The sequence below is a fragment of the Monodelphis domestica genome, chromosome 2 (assembly GCF_027887165.1).
Source record: "Monodelphis domestica isolate mMonDom1 chromosome 2, mMonDom1.pri, whole genome shotgun sequence".
Taxonomy (NCBI): domain Eukaryota; kingdom Metazoa; phylum Chordata; class Mammalia; order Didelphimorphia; family Didelphidae; genus Monodelphis; species Monodelphis domestica.
The window spans coordinates 439,129,060-439,147,071 of NC_077228.1; the positions used below are offsets into that span (position 1 = coordinate 439,129,060).

An 18,012-nucleotide genomic window follows, 5' to 3' on the forward strand; every position below is an offset into this window, starting at 1 on the left:
TCGTAACCATCACTGCTCAACTTCCCTCCTCATTTTTCACCCATTCGAAATCAATTTCAAGACTGTAAAGCACTTCCCTCCACCCACGAGGGGCAAGACATATTTCAAACTCTTCCGAGAAGAATGGAATGAAGCAATTACTTGTCTCATTCTCGTAGCGAGGAATGCTGGGATTGTAGTTTTTAGTGTTACCCGAAGTCACATTTTTTGGGGGATAGATGCAAAAGAAAGAACTACAAATCCCAGAAGGTAGAGAAAGGAAAGTGTAAAATAAGAAGAGGGCGGGGCAGTCTCCTGTCTCAATTTCTCTCTCTCTTCTCCACCCCCATCCTTTTATCCAAGTATGTATAGCTTTGCAAACAGTGGCGTGGTCTCTTAGATCTCTTAGGCTTGCTTATTCGTTCAGCTCAGTGACGGCAGTAAAGCGAGGGAAGAAGGAAAGGAGGCGGAGAGAAAAAGAGAGACTAGCTCCTCCCGCTTCTTTTAATGTCAACTGGGGGAATGGGTTGATTTGACACATTCCCAGTTGCTGGGAGGTTATTAGCCTGGGCAGTGGAGGGATGGATGGGCGTGAGAGTAGGGCAGTTCCCACTCCGGCTGCTGTAGGGACTCCACAAAGAAAGAAAGGAAGACCGACAGCAACAGACAGGAATAAAAGGAACAAAGACAGGTCTAATACGGGGGAAGGAAGGGTTGAAAAAGAAGGAGAACATGGCACAGATAGAGCCAATGGCCACGTAGAATCTTTTATTTTAGTAGGAAAGAACAGTAGCCCCTCCATTTCTCCCCCCCCCCCGCCCTTCCCCCCTTTCTCCCATTCCCTGTGGTAGGAGTCTGGAGTCTTTAGTGGTAAGAGAGGAGCGAGAGAGTCTAGGCTAGCAGAGACCTCTCCCTATAGAACTGGCTTCCTTGGTGAAAGAGGAAGAGGAAGAGAGTTTCCCCTTTTTCCTTCTTCCCGATTTCGAGTATTGACTATTCTTTAATCCCAATTCCTGGTCTCCCCCCGTGTCCCCCCACGTCTCAGATGAGAAACATGGGGGCTAAGTGTCTGTAAATCTCTTGGTAACTGGGATGGGGGTGGGGGCTCCAGGAAACAGCCTGGTTTATGAGGGGTGAGGGGATTAGGTGTTTTTCTCGTTGATTCTCCCCTTCCCCCCATCTCCCTAGAAGTCAAGAAAACGACCTGGAGGTTCTTGGTTAGCTTTTTTGTTTTTAATTTTTTGGTCCGGTGGCAGCTGCTGTCTGGAAAAAGAGGCTTTCCGGCAGGGGGGCGGACAAAAGTCTTGGCATTTGTGTGTGTAGGGAGTGCACGGCCGCTTAGAGCCACTTGCAAGGGGGGTCTGACCTTTGCTTCTCCTGGGAGGCAATGCGAGCTGAAGACCCCCATAGTTGTGCCACAGTACCTCGTACAGCCTTGGAATAAAGAGCTGGAGAATGTGCTTGACCCTGAACTGAGAGGAAATCCAGAAGTGATGGGGGGTTGCATGGGCAAACTGAGACTCGGGGAGCGGTACCCCAGTTCAGGGAAGGAGGGTTGCCCCTTCTGAGGGGCTTAACCCTAGAAAAGGAGGAGAAAGAGGAGGAGCCCGGGGGGTGCAGAAGCAACTACTCCCGCCCCACAAACGCTTCCACCCATCGCCCACACCAGGGCCGTGAGAAGGCGAGGAGGCGGAAAATCTCGGAAGCGCTCGCCCTGGCTCCTTGCTGCAGGCGCTGGGGAAAGCATTTGCAAACAAGTGTCTGTCGCGGTCTAATCTAGGCCCACCCCTGCTGGCGTCCCTTCCTCACTCTGGGGCTGGCTCTTATGGGGCAAGCGGAAGACATTCAGCCACTCGCCACACAGTCCGCGAGCAGCCGCTGCCGAGACCTCGTCCTCCTGCTCCTCCTAGTCCCATAGTCCCATCTCCGCGGCGGTGGCGCTGGGTGTGGAGAACTCTGCTCCTTTGCAAACAGCTGGGCGGATTGGGGGTTCTCAGCTGGACTAGTGCCTGGGTATTCACAAGGATCTATAACGACCTAAGCAACGTGGTTTTGTTGTGGATTTCGTTCTTGTTTCCCTCCCCCAACCCCGGGAAGCTTCGGAGGTGGCTCGAGCTACCTCCCATTTTCCATCTCTTTCTCTCTGGGGAAGAGTTGCCGCCTGGAGAATGGATTATAATAAACCTGGCGACGGGGAGAGGAGCAGCTCGTGAAGCCCTTTGCGTGCCCACCGCCGCTGCCCATCTCACTCGAGTTCTGAGCTCGTCACCCTAGACATCCCCCAGCAGGGGTCATCTGGAAGAGGGGTTAAAAATCAACCTCCAGAATTGAGAGGGGCTCGGAGAGGAGAGCGAGTGCTTTGTGGTGTGCTGTGAGTGTCGGTGTTGGTATCTGTGAGCGCGCCTGGTTTTGTGTGCGGTGGAGGGTGTCATTTTTCCTTCATTAGGCTTAATTTCGTGATCCCTCTTGCACGTGATTGAATTGATTAATAATAGAGGGGTGGTGGGGAGCTCCTTCCCGGAGGAACCTTCCTACTATGACAGCCTTGGTCTCCGAAGGGTTAACTTGGGCTACTTGGCAAAGTTATCACTGGAACCTATTTGGTGAGCTTTAATTTGAGCTTGCGCTGGTGGTCGAGAGGCTCTAAGAGAGTGGAGTCGTCTTAGTGAAGTAGTTTGTGTTTTTTGGGGGGGTTGGGTGGGGAGTGTGTCCCCCCAATTGTCTACCCTCTTTGATGACTCCTGGAGGCGGTGGGCCCATGAAAGACTGCGAGTACAGTCAGATCAGCACTCACAGCTCCTCTCCCATGGAGTCTCCCCATAAGAAAAAGAAAATCGCGGCCAGGAGGAAATGGGAGGTTTTCCCAGGAAGAAACAAATTCTTTTGTAACGGGAGGATCATGATGGCTCGGCAGACCGGCGTCTTCTACCTGACCCTTGTCCTCATCTTGGTCACTAGCGGACTCTTCTTCGCATTCGAGTAAGTGGACCATGCAAACCTATTCCCCTTCTATGTCCCATGCTTCTCACTCCTTTCACCCCACCTCTTTTATTTACTTTCGTTTTCTCGAGGCTGTAGCTCCTGTATATGTTATATAATCAATTTTGGTGGGAATTTTTGGGGTTTTTGAATCCACAGAAATAATGCTCTCCTGTCAAGTTTCTGAGTACAGAAGGAGGGAGTGCAATGGGTACACACGTTGGTTAACTCTGATTTTACTGTTCTTAGGAGGAACAAGAATGGAGAGCCACTGGTAACTGACCCTTTACTTTTTCCCCTCAGTTAAGTTCTAGGAATTGGCCAACTATAAGAGTATTTTAAATTCACTTATAGGCAGAGACAGTTGAGGCATTTTGTGGCACTCATCAGCCCCCATATCTTCTGTGTTCTCCAAAGGATAATGGGAGATTTTGCTCTTTCAGGTATATAACTGCAACCCACCTAGTTGGTATGCATGTGGATAATTTTAATTTTAATATTTTGTACGATGATCAGCTTTCTACTAACAGTTATTCACTCCTGTTTGTGTCCAAAATATTTCCAAACAGTTTTCTATACTTGTCTGTAGGTGTCAATATTTTTTATTTAATTATCTTCAGAAACAGTTGATTATAGAGCCTTTTGGCCTAATATTAACAAGGATGAAACTGAAGGAGGAACTTACTTGAATCAGCCTGGTTGGACTTTGTGATTTGGTCTGGGAACAGAATGCATGTGCCTTGCTTACTATTTTCAGGAAAACCAGATTGAGCCAATTGCAAGTCTGCCCTTGTGCCAACTTACGAAAAGTCTCCTAATGTATTGATAAGTATTAGATAAAACAGTCCAGTAATATGAGGATAGGTTCTTACATTGAGCCTGAGATGATAGGAAGGGCTCATGGCAGTTTGTGGTTACAGTGTATCTATCCATATGCATGTGTGTATACAGAGCTACCATGCAGGCATGTTGGTACTCTTTCTAAGAGTCTCAGTTGGATCAGGTTAATTAAATCAACAATGTTTACTTTGGGTCCTAATAAGTAGATATGGCTTTGTACCTTGTGTTTGCTTTACCAAATGCCTGGAGTATATGGGATGTGAATGATCTTTTGACAAGACAGTAACTTTCATTTAGACATCTCAATTACTGAAATGAAATAATTTGTGTTTAAAAATTCTTTGAAGCTAAAAAAAAATTTTTTTTTAAAGCAATGCATTTAGGACAGATTGCCATTCTCCTTCTAACTTTTTTTCCCCTATCTGTTCTCACTAACTACCCTGGTCTTCAAAACAACAAAACATTCTAATTGAAATGAGTTTTCCAAGTGTTTTCTTAGAGTTTATTAATTAGAACAATTGTATGCTTTTGAGAATATGTAGGAATACGGCTTAGTGTAGTGTGTCTTGAAGAGGCCATGTAACTCGGTGGAATCAAAGCCCAGGGTTGTGTTGTGACTTATTCTGCTACTAATTTTGCTGTATTCACTTGGGATAGTTAGTTGTCTTTCAAAAACCTGTGAAAAAGAGAGTCATAAGCAAGGCATTTTGTGAAAATTACTAAGCACTTTGAATTTAAGTTCCCTAACTTGGTGTAGAAAGTTCTTAGGACAGCAGTGATAAGTAGAGATCCCCTTTGATGTTATGGAAGAGTCATCAATTTAAAAAGGTGTTCTATTGGACAAAGTTCATTGTACTAATAACTTCTTTTTTTTTCTTTTTAAACTCTTAACCATTGGAGTTAGAATGTATTGGTTCAAAGGCAAAAGAGGTGAGGCAATTGGGGGTTAAGTGACTTGGCCCAGGGTCACAAAGCTAGGAAGTATCTGAGGTCAGATTTGAACTCAGGTACTTAATAACTTCTGTATGAAATTGAAAGATCACCTGTATTTAAGATCATATGTCAAAGATCTGTTTTCTATAGATTTATGGGAAAATGGGCATGACATGATCTTTGTTTTGGTTCACTCACTTTTTGGGCCATTTCAAGCACATAGATTTGTTAATTGAAAAAAAATTTTTTTAAATATTTTTCCATGTTTACATATTTAATTTTCTTTCCTTCCCTTCTTCCTTGCCTCTTCCCAGATCCAATAAGCACTTCCACTGGGTTATACAAAAATTATTAATTTTGTGACCACATTGCTGAACTTTGTCCAGGAGGACATTTAAGATAAAATAATAAATATTTCATGTAATGTATATTAACCCTACCATATGATTAGGGAGTCCCTAAGTTATTACTTACCAGCTTTTATTTTGCCCTCAGAAGCATAGCACCTAATAAAGCTGCCATAAATTCATTTTCGTTTCTTGATATATTTTTTCATACTGCAGGGTATGTTGGGTTTTTTTTCCCAAGTAAAGAATTCCCCATAGTCCTCACTAGCAGGTTGTTAGGAATCTTGCTGTGTGTCAGCAGTGTGTTAACTGGTGGGTGTAGAAACAAAAGGGTGTGCTGGGATTTTATTAGTTACTATTTGTAGTAACATTTTTATACTGGCTATGTGTCTATCTGGTATGTTGTTCTCCCTGAGTTTGGTTAGGCAGTTTTAGAATTCAAGGAACCAGGTCACTCATCTCAAATAATGGTACAGTTGAGAAGTGTTACTTTTGGAAAATAAGGAAGTTTTTGGATTCAGTAATCAGGATTCCCTACCCCTTTAAGAATGTTTGTTTCTATATTTACATATGTTCTCCATTGATTGCTAATGGTATAGTGAAATAAAATGACTTTTAATTTAAAAATTTCATTTTATTTTTAAATATATTTTTCCATGTTTCCATGATTAATTTTCTTTCCCTCCTCTTATCCCTCCCCCTTCCCAGAACCAACAAGCATTTCACCTGGATTGTACAAATGTTATCAAATAAAATAACTTTAGACAAATTAATTTCATAGCATTTGGAAGAATCAAAGACTGATGTGATGGAAATGAATATAGCAGCTATCTACTACTGATCAAAAGATGCTTAGGAATGGAGATAATAAAAAAAATAAAAACCCAACAAACCCTCACCTTCTGTCTTACAATCAATACTAAGCTTTGGCTCCAAAGCAGAAGAGAAGGGCTAGACCACTGTGGTTAAGTGACTTGCTCAGGTTAGCTAGGAAGTGTCTGAGATTAGATTTGAACCTAGGACCTATGTGTCTATGCCTGACTCCATCCACTGAGTTACTAGCTGCTCCTTGAGATAACAAATTTTTTTAAAATAAAATTTTAAAGAGTGAAAAACTCAAAATCTACTCCCCAAACTATTCTCCATTTTAAAAAAGGTTCTTTGACCATTTCCTATTGCTACTTCTCCTGACCACTAAATCTTAAAATTGTTCAATCAGATTTGATAGAGACAGAGTTATCCTTACCCAGCAAATATTTTTTACAGTGACCTTAAGGAAAGACTTCTTGAAAACTGCTAGCTTTTTAACTAAGATAAAATTATGAGTTAAATGTGAGAGCAGGTAGAATACTAGTTATGACTAAATAAATAACAGGACAAATAAATACAGATACATTTATTCAAGCACTTACAATTTGTTCCTGGCTAAGTTCCAGGAATACACTTTAAAAAAATATCCATTGTCCTTGCTCTCAAGGAGCTTAGATTTTGAGGTGAAAATGACCCAAGAGATCCATCTACTCCTCAGCTCTGATGTCTTAATTTTACAGGTAGAAATGGGAGGTTTGGAATGGTGAAGTGATTTTACTCAAGATCATCATCCTAGTAAGAGAAAGATTCAGGACTCAAACCATTTTCTCACCTGTGAAGTACACATTGTCTTAAGTTATATATTCTGTTCATAGAAGAAAGACTTTTGTACAGGGGTGAAGAACATAGCTGTATGAATCCATTCATGCCACAAGTGGTATCAAGAAACAGTAACTGTGGCTATTCTCTCTGAAAGAATAGGATTATTTATAGATATGATGAGGACACTTCAATCATTTCTCCACCCCAACAAAGCAAAAGACTTAGGAAAACTTTTCAAAAGACCATAATAAAAATCTCACTTCTAATTTTAAAATGCCAATATTTTAACTATAAAAAAAGGAAAGTTCTTAGATTTGACAATGTATTCCTGGAGTTTTTTCCCAAAGAGGGGAGGATTGTTTATGTGTTGACTTCTCCCCATCCCATCCTCCAAACATATGGAGTACTGATGAAATGTGACAGGATTTCAGAGATATAATCATAACTATTTTTAAAAGGAAGTCTGAGAAAGCTGATTGTGTGAACTCTCTGAGAATCTCACAGCTTCCCATTACTGGTAAGAACCTCTAGACTATCTGCATCATAGTCAATCACATACTTTCAGGACTGCAAAAAAAAGGAGAGAATAGTGGACAATATCTTTATATCATGATGGATAATGAAAATATCTTGGAAACATTTTGGAGACTGTGTTAATGGCTGGCATTAATACAGTAACATGCATTTATGATAGCACCCCCTCCCCATGGCCATGTCCTACTCCTGCAATTATCTTGCATTTTAAATGCCTCCATTTGTAATTAGCAGATGGTATCCTCCCAACTGTATAGATGGGGAAACTGAGGCAGGGATAGCAGTCAATTTTCCTAAACTCAGCAAGCCAGAATTGAAGCTGAGAAAGGACATATAACCCTTCTCTTGGAACTAAGTATAGGAATCTCATCTGTACTTCTTTTTCTAACAGTACTTTGAAAATATAAAGTACCTTGTGATGTATGTGTAAATATGTGTACATGTGTGTATATATATGTGTATATCCACACATACACATGTGTGTATTATTCACTAGTAACTAGGAGAGTTTTCCATCCATCATTTTCCTAGCTTTGAACTCTGCTTCTTTCTAATAAAATTCTTTTGCTATTATTGACCATCAAAGTTGTATTGTTTTCTCTGTCTGCTGGCTAGAATGGTGTTAATTATTTTTAGGCCATGTCTGCATAAACATCAAAACTCTTTTTGCAGCATAAGGGTGGATATAATTGTAGATAGTCATATCTGTATAGAAGAATTATTATCTCCTGCCAAGAAAGTTTTGATTATAGGTTTTGTGGAAACTAGTCTATTCCACTGCAGTAGAAAAGAATTGGCAAGAAAAGATACTTTGTAGTCATTGGAGATGCTATACCTGGTTACTTATAGCAGTTTAAAATAGGAACTTAAAAATATTAGTTTGATTCAGGTTTGGTTGAGAGTATTTTGATGATTCCATTCATAAGTTTGAGGAAATATGTAGCCTTGAACCCAGTTCAAATTCTCTTTTCTACGATTTTGTGCCTTTTTTTTTTAGCTGAAATTCTTTGGATCAGATGCTCTTCCATTTTCCCACTTCCTTCTTCATCCTTGCTTGCTTTTCTCCACTCTCTTCCTGTGAGGAAATATCTTTCATTTGTTCTGGGATTTTTGTCATCACTTTATAGGACTGACTTGGCAGGACATACTAATTCAGTAGCTACCATCAAGAGGTGGCTTATTATAGTCATGTTGCCTGGAATGACTAGTCTTCCTGTTAGAGGATGAGAAGGATAATTTAGCACCTGCTTAGAGCAAATGATCCTTTTCTGTGGAAATGCAAACATTTTGTTATCTTAATATCTAAGAATTAATTATAGCCAAACAGCATAGCATTCATTAGAGATAGGAGGCTGGACCTTTGATTTCTTTGGTATATGGAGCTCCTAGATGATGATATTTCCTCTACCCATGCAAGGCCACTCTTTTCCTGCAGTTGATAGACTCAATGTTACCTAGAGAATGGAGAGCTAGAGGGATTTGCCTAGGTCACACAACCAGTGTGGCACTTGAACCAGGTCTTCCTGGGTCTGAAGCCAGCTCTCTAACCACTACTTTCATGACACTCCTTACTTATGGTCTCATCCTTAGTAAATACTTGTTGATTGATATGCAATTTAAAGCAAAATTTAAAGATACAAACATCTAAGTACATTGAGGTGCTATTTTCAATTGATATTAATCAAAATATAACACACTGCTTTTCCCTGCTCTGCTATTAAAAAGAAACTGTCAACCCTTACTCTTGGGTAAGGTATTTTGGTCCCATCAAAAGTTCCTCATTGAATTGAGTCTTAGAATTTGAAGGGTGCTCTTTTCCAACTTCACATACAATTAAGGAATCCTCTCTGCAATATCTCTGACAGGTGGTTTTATTATAAGTCCTCTGCTTAAACACAGTCTCTTCCAACATGCTTGCAATTAAGGTTTTTTTTCTTCTCATGGCTAGTTTTAGGTGGTTTAGATATTCTCACCCTTTTTAGCCAACCAAGCTTTCTGGGTTTGTTTGTTTTTTGGGGGGGGGAGCTATGTCTGTCACTTTTTTTTTTAAACTGAGGTTCCTTTATAGCTCAAATGTTCTATATTCTAAGGCCCCTTCTTAGCTCTGACATTTCATTTTGTGATAGTTTTATGTTCTAAGGTCTTTCCCAGTTTTAAATTTTTTTATTTATTTATTCAGCCCCTCCCTTCCCTTCTTATACCACTTGAAGGCATCATCTGGCAAAATATGTAGTTATGTCTTTTATGTATCCATTTCTCAGTTCATTCTTTGGAAATTAACATTCACAAGTTATTCTTCAAATACTATATCTGTAGCTATAAATATTTGTCAATCATTTTTCAAGATTAGGAATCAAAAGCAATATTAAGGGTACATATGTATTATGCTTTCCAATATCTTCCCTGAGATTATATTTTTCTAGGCAGGAAAATATTTTTCTTTTGCCAGACTAGTTCCTGCCTCCATTTCCCTGCTGTATAAATTGGTGTAAAAGTTATTTTGAAATGATTACAGAATTTGGTGCAGTAAATAGAGCACTGGGCTTGGAGTTCCAATTTGGCTTTAGATACTATGTGACACTGGGACATTCGTTTGCCTTTGTTTCCTCAACTGTAAAATGAGTATAAAATACTTTGCAGGGTTGTTTTGAGTATCAATTGAGATAGCATTTGTAAAATGCTTCTGCTGCTGCTACTACTATTATTCTATAGAGTATCTACCAATTTTTATAATGGGGCATCTGCCAGAGATTTGATAGGACTATTTTTAATCTGAAAGCCTATTCCATCCCACCCCTCAGGACAAACATTTTAAAAGCGAAATCAACCAGGAAGAGTTAAGAGTAGTTTTCCTCACAGTCTCCAACTAGGCTTTAAAGGCTGATGAATTAAATTCCTTTGAGAAGTGGTTGTCAAAATACATAAAAAATGGTTTAGGGATGGGAAATGTGTATGATAGTGGAACCTGCAACAAACCATCTTATGGTTAAATGCCATACTCTGGGCTTTATTTTGTCTTAAGACAAATCAAAGCCAACAAAACAATGCCAGTATAAGTGCAAGCCACTTAGAAAGGGACATTACATTTTAGTATTTTGGCATTTCTCAAAAATGCAAATGAATTTTTTACTTTGGCTAGTCAGAAATTCTTTTGGGGGCATTATTCTTATTTGCAGATGGATTATTCTCTTTAGTGATTCAGTAAATAGCATCAAGAGATGGCCACAGAGAGCTACATATGTTATTGGGTCACTTAGTTCCCAAAAGCAATGTCCTGTCACTTCTCTTCCTCAATTTCATGAGATATTTCAGATCTTTTCCTCCTTTCTACAGCCCTCTCCTCCCTTTGGTTACATGATATCATGTGATTTCCCTTTTCCTTTGTTGTGTTCTTTTTCCTCTTGCATCCTATCATAAGATCAGAGTTCATCTAATTCAACTCCTTCATTTTATAGATGAGGAAATGGAGGCTAAGCAAAGTGACTTGTCCTAATATCATTTAGGTAGTATGTAACAGAGCTCAACTTTAACTATGAATGTTCTTATTCCTCTGTTCTTCTCTCTAAATTCTTTCCTTTTTGGAATTAGAATAATCAGGAAACCTCTATGAATTGCTATTTAAAATTTCCCTTTCTAAGCTCTTCTTTCCCACACTCAGTCCCTTCCTCCGTTCCTCCGTTCCTCCGTTCCTCCGTTCCTCCGTTCCTCCGTTCCTCCGTTCCTCCGTTCCTCCGTTCCTCCGTTCCTCCGTTCCTTCCTTCCTTCCTTCCTTCCTTCCTTCCTTCCTTCCTTCCTTCCTTCCTTCCTTCCTTCCTTCCTTCCTTCCTTCCTTCCTTCCTTCCTTCCTTCCTTCCTTTCTCTCTTTCTCTCTTTGTCTGTCTCTGTCTCTGTCTCTCTCCCTCTCCCTCCTTCTTTATCTACTGAGCTCTCTAGCCACTCCTTCCTTTCTTGAGGAAGAAGAATTTGAAAGTATATTTTTTGGGCCATGAAGAAGTTTTGTAGAAAGGGGACAGCAAAGACAAAAATAATCAAGTAGAGAAAGATCTTTAGTGCTTACTCTTGCTCCTTAGGTCTTCCTCGGTATTGCTTAATCTTAAAGTTTTCCCTTTGAGATCACCTCCAACTTATCTTGTCTGTTTTTTGTTTGCATATATTTATTTGTTTACTTGTTATCTCCATCATTAGATTAGGAGCTTCTTGAGGGCAGGGAACTTTTTTCCATTTTGTTTTTCTTTGTATCTCTAGCACTTATCAGTGACATTATGGGGGCTTAATAGATGCTTGTTGATTTATTGACTTAATTTAGTGTCTATGTTTCTACATGGCTTTTCTTTTAGCTAACCATCAGCTAATTAACATTAAGACAGTAGATTTAGAACTGGAAAGGACCCTTTTCTTTAGGTCAATCAGGTCTATCAGGTCAAAGGATTAGGACCTTAAAAACCAACTAATTTCACCTTTCATTAAACAGATGAGGAAAGAGGCCTAGAAAGGTGAATCCTTTTCCCCCAAATCATACTGGTAGGATCAGAGATGGGATTTAAATCCAGATATTTTGGGTCTAGATCCAGTGTGCCTGTGTGATTGCTGGACATACAGGTTTAAGGAGTTGCATTTTAATAGGGAGGGAAGGCAGGGAAGGAGGAAAACTTTAGAACTTCAGGCAATGTACAGAATGTGAGAGAATTACTTTGAGTCAGAGAGGCCTTCCTTGCTGTGTTTGAGGCATTAGTCAATTAACCGTCAAGCATTTATTAAGCTCTCATTATGTGCCAGGAACTTTATTAGGTGTTGAAGATAGATAGTATCTGTCCTCCAGAAACTTGACAGAGGGAGGATTCGGGGAATGATATCATATATTCAGATATAAGTAAATACAAATATAAGTAAATACAAACAAACATAAATCAATAACAGGGACTTAATGATTGGAGGTATCAGGAAATGCCTCTTCAAGGATATAGCATATGATCTAAGCCTTGAAGGGAGTGGGGGTTCCATTCAGTCAATCAGCAGGCATTTATCTTTTTTAAACACACTATCTGTTCATTGGAAAAATCATATTACATAGCTATTTGAATGTCTTGTGATGTACTTTCAAATGAATATGAATCATACAATATGAATCTATGTCCTTTATCAAAAGAAAAGGTAAAATAAAATTACTCTTTTGTAATAGCTAGCTTATTCTGGAAACATTCTTCTATTCATATATTCCTTAGGAAAATAGAATTTATATTTTGTTATAAATATGTAATAACTTATAATAGAGAAAAAAGGATGAGAGATTTTTGGACCTCGCTAATGTGAGGATTTGTTGTTCTTTTTAAAACATTTTATTTTTGAAAATATTTTTCCATGTTTACATGATTCATTTTCTTTCCCTCCCCTCTTCCCTCTCCTTTCCCAGAGCCAATAAGTAATTCCACTGAGTTGTCCAAATGTTATCACTTGATTTGGATATGGAACTATTTCCATATTATTTATGTTTCTTTGAATCAGCAGGTATTTTTTAAATATCCAAGTGAGAAAGGCACTGTACTAGATGTTGGGGAAAGAATTATGAAGAATGATACAATTCCTACTCTTTAGGGGCTATATTCAAATAGGTGAGATAAAAAGTATACACATGGTTGGTTGTGTGTATATATGTATATACATCTTCTAAGTGCAAAATAATATGTGAGGAAAGGCATAAACTTTTTGTGGGAATCAGGAAAAGTTCCAGGTAAAAGGCAGGGCTCAAGGTAAGTCTTGGAGGAAGAGGAGGATTCTGTGAAGGGTAGGGAGATGAGAAAGAACTGAGTTCCAGGCATAGAGAACAGTGTGTGAAGGTATAGAGATACCAGAATCAGAGTTCTGTGTATGACAACCTAGAGAGGGACAGATTGGCTGTATCAGAGTGTGACAGGAAGAGTAATATCCAAAGTTGGAAAATGAGGTTGGGGCTGGGTTTTTAGGGCTTAAAAGTCAAACAGAGGAGTTTATATTTGATCCCAGAGGCAACAGGGAACCACCTGAGTCAGATCTGCACTTAAGGCAAGTGATGATAACATTATTGTGCATGATAGACTGAAGAGAGTTGAGACTTGATGTAGAGAGGCCAAATTAGGAGGCTGTTGCTATCATTTTGATAATGAGATTCCCAACTAAGATGGTTCCTACTTGAGTAGAGATAAGAGATGGGATTTTGACCTCTAATTAGATATGATTGGGGAGAATTCTGAGTTGAAGATAATGAATGCTGGGGTGGCTATTGTCTAAGTTAGGGAGAGGGGACCTTTCCGTGGGAGACAATCTATACAAAGCACAGAGGTGGGAGATAGAATGCTCTGAATGAGGGGGAAGTAATGTATAATCAGCCTAGAAAGAGAAGCTGGAGACAGGTTGTAATGTGTTTAAAATGCCAAAGAGGAAGAGTTTGTATTTCATCCTGAAACTGGGAACCACAGAAACTTAAAAAAAAATTTTTTTTAATTAAACCCTTACTTTCTGTCTTGGAATCAATACTGTGTATTGGTTCCAAGGCAGAAGAGTGGTAAGGGCTAGGCAATGGGAGTCAAGTGACTTGCCCAAGGTCACACAGCTGGGAAGTGTCTGAGGCCAGATTTGAACCTAAGACCTCCTGTCTCTAGGCCTTTCTCTCAATCCACTGAGCCACCCAGCTGCCCCCCCCCACAGAAACTTTTTGAATAAGGAGAGGGGAAGTGGTTTGACTTGTACTTTAGAAATACTAACAATTTAGCAGCTATGTGAAAGACGGATTGGAAAGTGAAGAGGCTGAATGCATGAAAACCTGTTAGAAGTGTATTGTGGAATAGTGGAGAGATGATAAGGGTCTGAAATAGGGTGATTATTGGCACGAGAGGGGACAGCTAAATGGCTCAGTGGATAGAACCGTAGGCTTGGAATCAAGAAGACATTTTCCTGAGTTCAAACCTGGCCTCAGACATTTACTAGCTGTGTGACCCTGGGCATGTGACATAACCTTATTTGCCTCAAGTTCCTCATCTGTAAAATGAACTGAAGAAGGAAATGACAAACCACTTTACCAAGAAAACCCCAAATGGGATCCCAAAGAGTCAGACACAACTAAAACAACTAAATACCAAAAACTGACATGAAGACATTAATAGGCATGGATGTGAGAAATTAGGAGGCGGAATTGTCCAGACTTGGTAACTTGATTGGACGTAGGGTTCAAATGAAAGTGAAGTGCTGAAAATGAACCTGAGTGCCTGGAAGAATGGCAGTGCTCTTGTCAGAAATAGAAAAAAGGAAGGTAGAGGATTGAAGAGCTAGATTTTGGACCCATCTTCATGGAGATGATCTTTAAAGTTATGAAGATGTTCAGGGGGGAGGGAATAAAGAGAAAAGATATATATATATATATATATATATATATATATATATATATGTATCTCCAAAGTGGGGGTAGAGGAAATGAATGATGATCCCACATAAGAGAATGTGAAAGAATAACAGGCAGAGGGTCCTGAAAACAAAAAGAGAGCATTCAGGAGGTGGGAGTAGTTAATAGTGCCACAGGCTGTATAAAAATCACATAGGATAAGGCCTGAGAAAAGACCCCCGAATTTAGCAATAAAAAAACCATTGGTGCCCTTAGAGAGAGCAGTGAAAGTTAAATGGTGTGGATGGAAACCAGGATTGCTGAGGGTTGATGATTGAGTAGGAGGTGAGAAAGCAGAGAAAACAAGCTTTCTCTAGGAGTTTGGCTGTGAAAGGGAGCAAAAAGAAATTGTATCCTGTTTCCAAGTGGTAGCCATGCCACACTGAAATCTTTTCTCCCTAATACAGTTTAGAATTACCATAGTATGTAATTTAAAGCAGTTTACTGCATGTAGAGATCTTTTATGCCAACTCTGTTTTCCCACTTGATTTATTGTAACCAGCATATAAGAAAGCCTGCTTATCTGATACTGATACATATTTTTAAAATTTTGCATGTACTCTAGTGCCAACAACTTTGTTTTGTATACAGGAAACACATAATAAATGTTTGTTCAAGAAATAATTTAATAAATGAATGAATGTTTGGTGGTTGTGCCATGAGCTTGTTAAATAAATGCTTGATAAGTAAATGAATGAATCATTGTGTATTGTATACAAAAACACTGAGCTGGTGTCAAAGGGCTGACATCTTTGGATTATTGTGTGTTTTGATTCAACTTAATGTAGAAAAGAGGGGCAATAAAGGTTTATTAGAAATTTGCATTCCATTATTTCCAGTATTTCCAACTTTTTCATTATCATTAGATCTGTTATGTTGATCAGTGATCTTTGATGTTACTCTTGTAATTGTTTTGGAGTAACATATGGCGAACTTAATAAACGTTATCTGTTCTGGAAAGAAAGAAAGGAAGAAAGAAAGAAAGAAAGGGAAAGAGAAAGAAAGAAAGAAAGAAGCTTCATATGAACTAGAGATCTTTGTAGGAAGGAAGGAAGGAAGGAAGGAAAGAAGGAAGGAAGGAAAGAAGGAAGGAAGGAAGAAATAAACCAAGAAAGAAAGAAAGAAAAAAGAAAGAATCTGCATACAAACTAGAGATCTTGGTTTGTGATAGTTTGTGAGTCACTGATAGCTGGCTTCCTGACCTGTCTGTCTAGTGAACTTCCCTGAAATGTAGTGAGGTAATTAATGACCTCAAGCCTCAAGCAAATTGTGACTTTTGAGTGAATCTGAGATTCATGCAATTAAAACAATTCCTCTTCTTGGAATAGTACTTCTTCTTTTGACCTTTAAATGCTAATCATTTCCCATATGGACATTCCTAGCTGGGAGATATTGCCCAGAAAAGCCCTTGTGACCTGGGCAGCCCTGAACAAATTTAATGAATAATTATTATTTAGATGACAATCATGATTATGATATTTTAAAACATACAAATTATAAGCATGCTCAGTTTTGGAGTCTTATGAAGTCTACTTTACTATATGGCTAGGGAAAGGAATTATTTCCTTAGATTGTCCCTCATGGCCAAGGAATTGACACAAATTCAATTCCTTCTTCCAGTCATACCTCTCCTAGTTAAATTCCAGAGTGATTCTCCAGTATTTGAGGTTCTTAACCTCTTTTGTGTCATGGCCCCTTTTGGCAATCTGGTAAAGCCTCTGAATCCCTTCTTAGAATCTTTTTAAATGCATAAAATAAATATGATTATAAAGGAAATCAATTATATTGAAATACAGTCATTAAAATATTAAAAAAAGAAGTTCATGGCTGGGTCCTTGTTTTTTTAGGATAATATGACAGTATAAGTATCCCTTCCACTTTGTGGTAGTGCGGAGTGGCTAAAGGTATAGCATCCCTACACTCTTGAAAATCCATGTAAAATTTTTTGGCCTTCCCTTTGTTCCACGATAACATCTGAATGTTTTTCTTTTATGGGCTTTTTACAGTAAAAGAAGTTATATATATTCATAATATTAAAAGATAAAATTTTTTGATATTATTCAATACTATACCTAGGTTTTATGCATTTTGGAGTGTTTAAACTTTTTCTGTGTCATCTGCTTGTCTTTGCATGTGTCTTTGGCTTTGCAAAACTCCTCTAATTTCCATTTTAATTTCTTATGCCAACTCACCCTATATCAAAATTGCATTGGAGAGAGTTGCAATATGGGAGTATTACCTCGTGTGTTCTTCTGTCAGTCTCAGGCAGTTATGCCATAGGTAGATGAATGTGAAAAAGATGTGCTTTTGATTTACCATTACTAAATGGCATTATATAATCCATCCTCAGCCATTGTAAAATTATGATATGGCCAGGATGAGAATGCATTGGATTTTGGTGGTGTTGGCATAATAGACTATGAAAACCTTTAAATTTCCTTAAAGTTTGGGGAGCTCTTGGTGCTGAGTAACCATGTATGTTTTCCAGACTCCAAATGACCCAAACTCTACACAGTGTTTGTTTGCTCACTTATCCCATTCCTGAGATGAAGAAAACACCAAGTTCTCATTTAATCCACATCCTCTTCTAGCCAGGAAGCAATTCAAATTGTATTCTTTATTAAGACCAAAAGATTGGAAGTTGGAATGGTAAAAATGCCAAAAGGCAGGCTCTTTGCTAAACTCTCCAGCCACAGAATATGCTAAACACAAAAGGCTGAATGGTTCACCATAAAAATGTCATGCCATTGAAAATTAAGATAAGACACTCCTCCGGGCTGCAGAGCACAAGAAATTGTTGTTTTTGAGGAGATTTCATGCATTTGTTCCTTGTCTGAGAGGTGACCCCACTTGTCTTCTCCCTAACATGGAATGTCAACTAAATAGAAATAAAATGTAAAAAAATACAGTCAACAAATGTTTATTAAATGTTTTCTATGTGCCTAGCACTGTGCTCTTTAAGAGGATCAGGAATATGAAGAATGATGAGACAATTCTGACTATTCTAAAGGAGGAATCAACATGCATCTAACTATGTTGAATCAAGATAGATCAGGGTAACTTGGAATTAATCCCAGTGGAAAGGCAGTAATCCCAGTGGAATGGGGAAAGGCTTCTTGCAGGAGATAGGATTTTAATTGAGATTTAAAGGAGTCCAAGGAAATCCGGGTTCAAGGAAGAGTATTTGAGACATGAGAGACAGTCGGTGAAAATGCCTGGAGTCCAGATATAGAGCATTTGTTCAAGGAGCAGCATGGAGCCCAGTGTCCCTAGATGTGAAAGTAAATGGAGGTGGGGCAGCTGGATGGCTCAGTGGAATAGAGCACCAGACCTGGAGTCCAGGAAGTTTTGGGTTCA

At 39.0% G+C, this 18,012-nt stretch overlaps 1 protein-coding gene across 6 annotated transcripts in view; it reads left to right on the forward strand.

Annotated features, from left to right (window-relative positions):
- The first annotated feature begins 364 nt into the window (after positions 1–364).
- Positions 365–18,012, forward strand: part of ZDHHC14 (zinc finger DHHC-type palmitoyltransferase 14) — a 322,669-nt gene continuing 305,021 nt past the window's right edge. For 4 of the 6 annotated variants that reach the window (XM_007484804.3, XM_007484805.3, XM_003340400.4 and 1 more), the window contains exon 1: positions 366–2,958. In XM_007484804.3, coding sequence (XP_007484866.1) covers positions 2,714–2,958 — 245 coding nt within the window. In that variant the 5' untranslated portion in view covers positions 366–2,713. Of the gene's footprint in view, positions 2,959–18,012 lie in introns of all 6 variants that reach the window. The other 2 variants (XM_016428988.2, XM_001371088.5) reach the window with 1 other exon arrangement.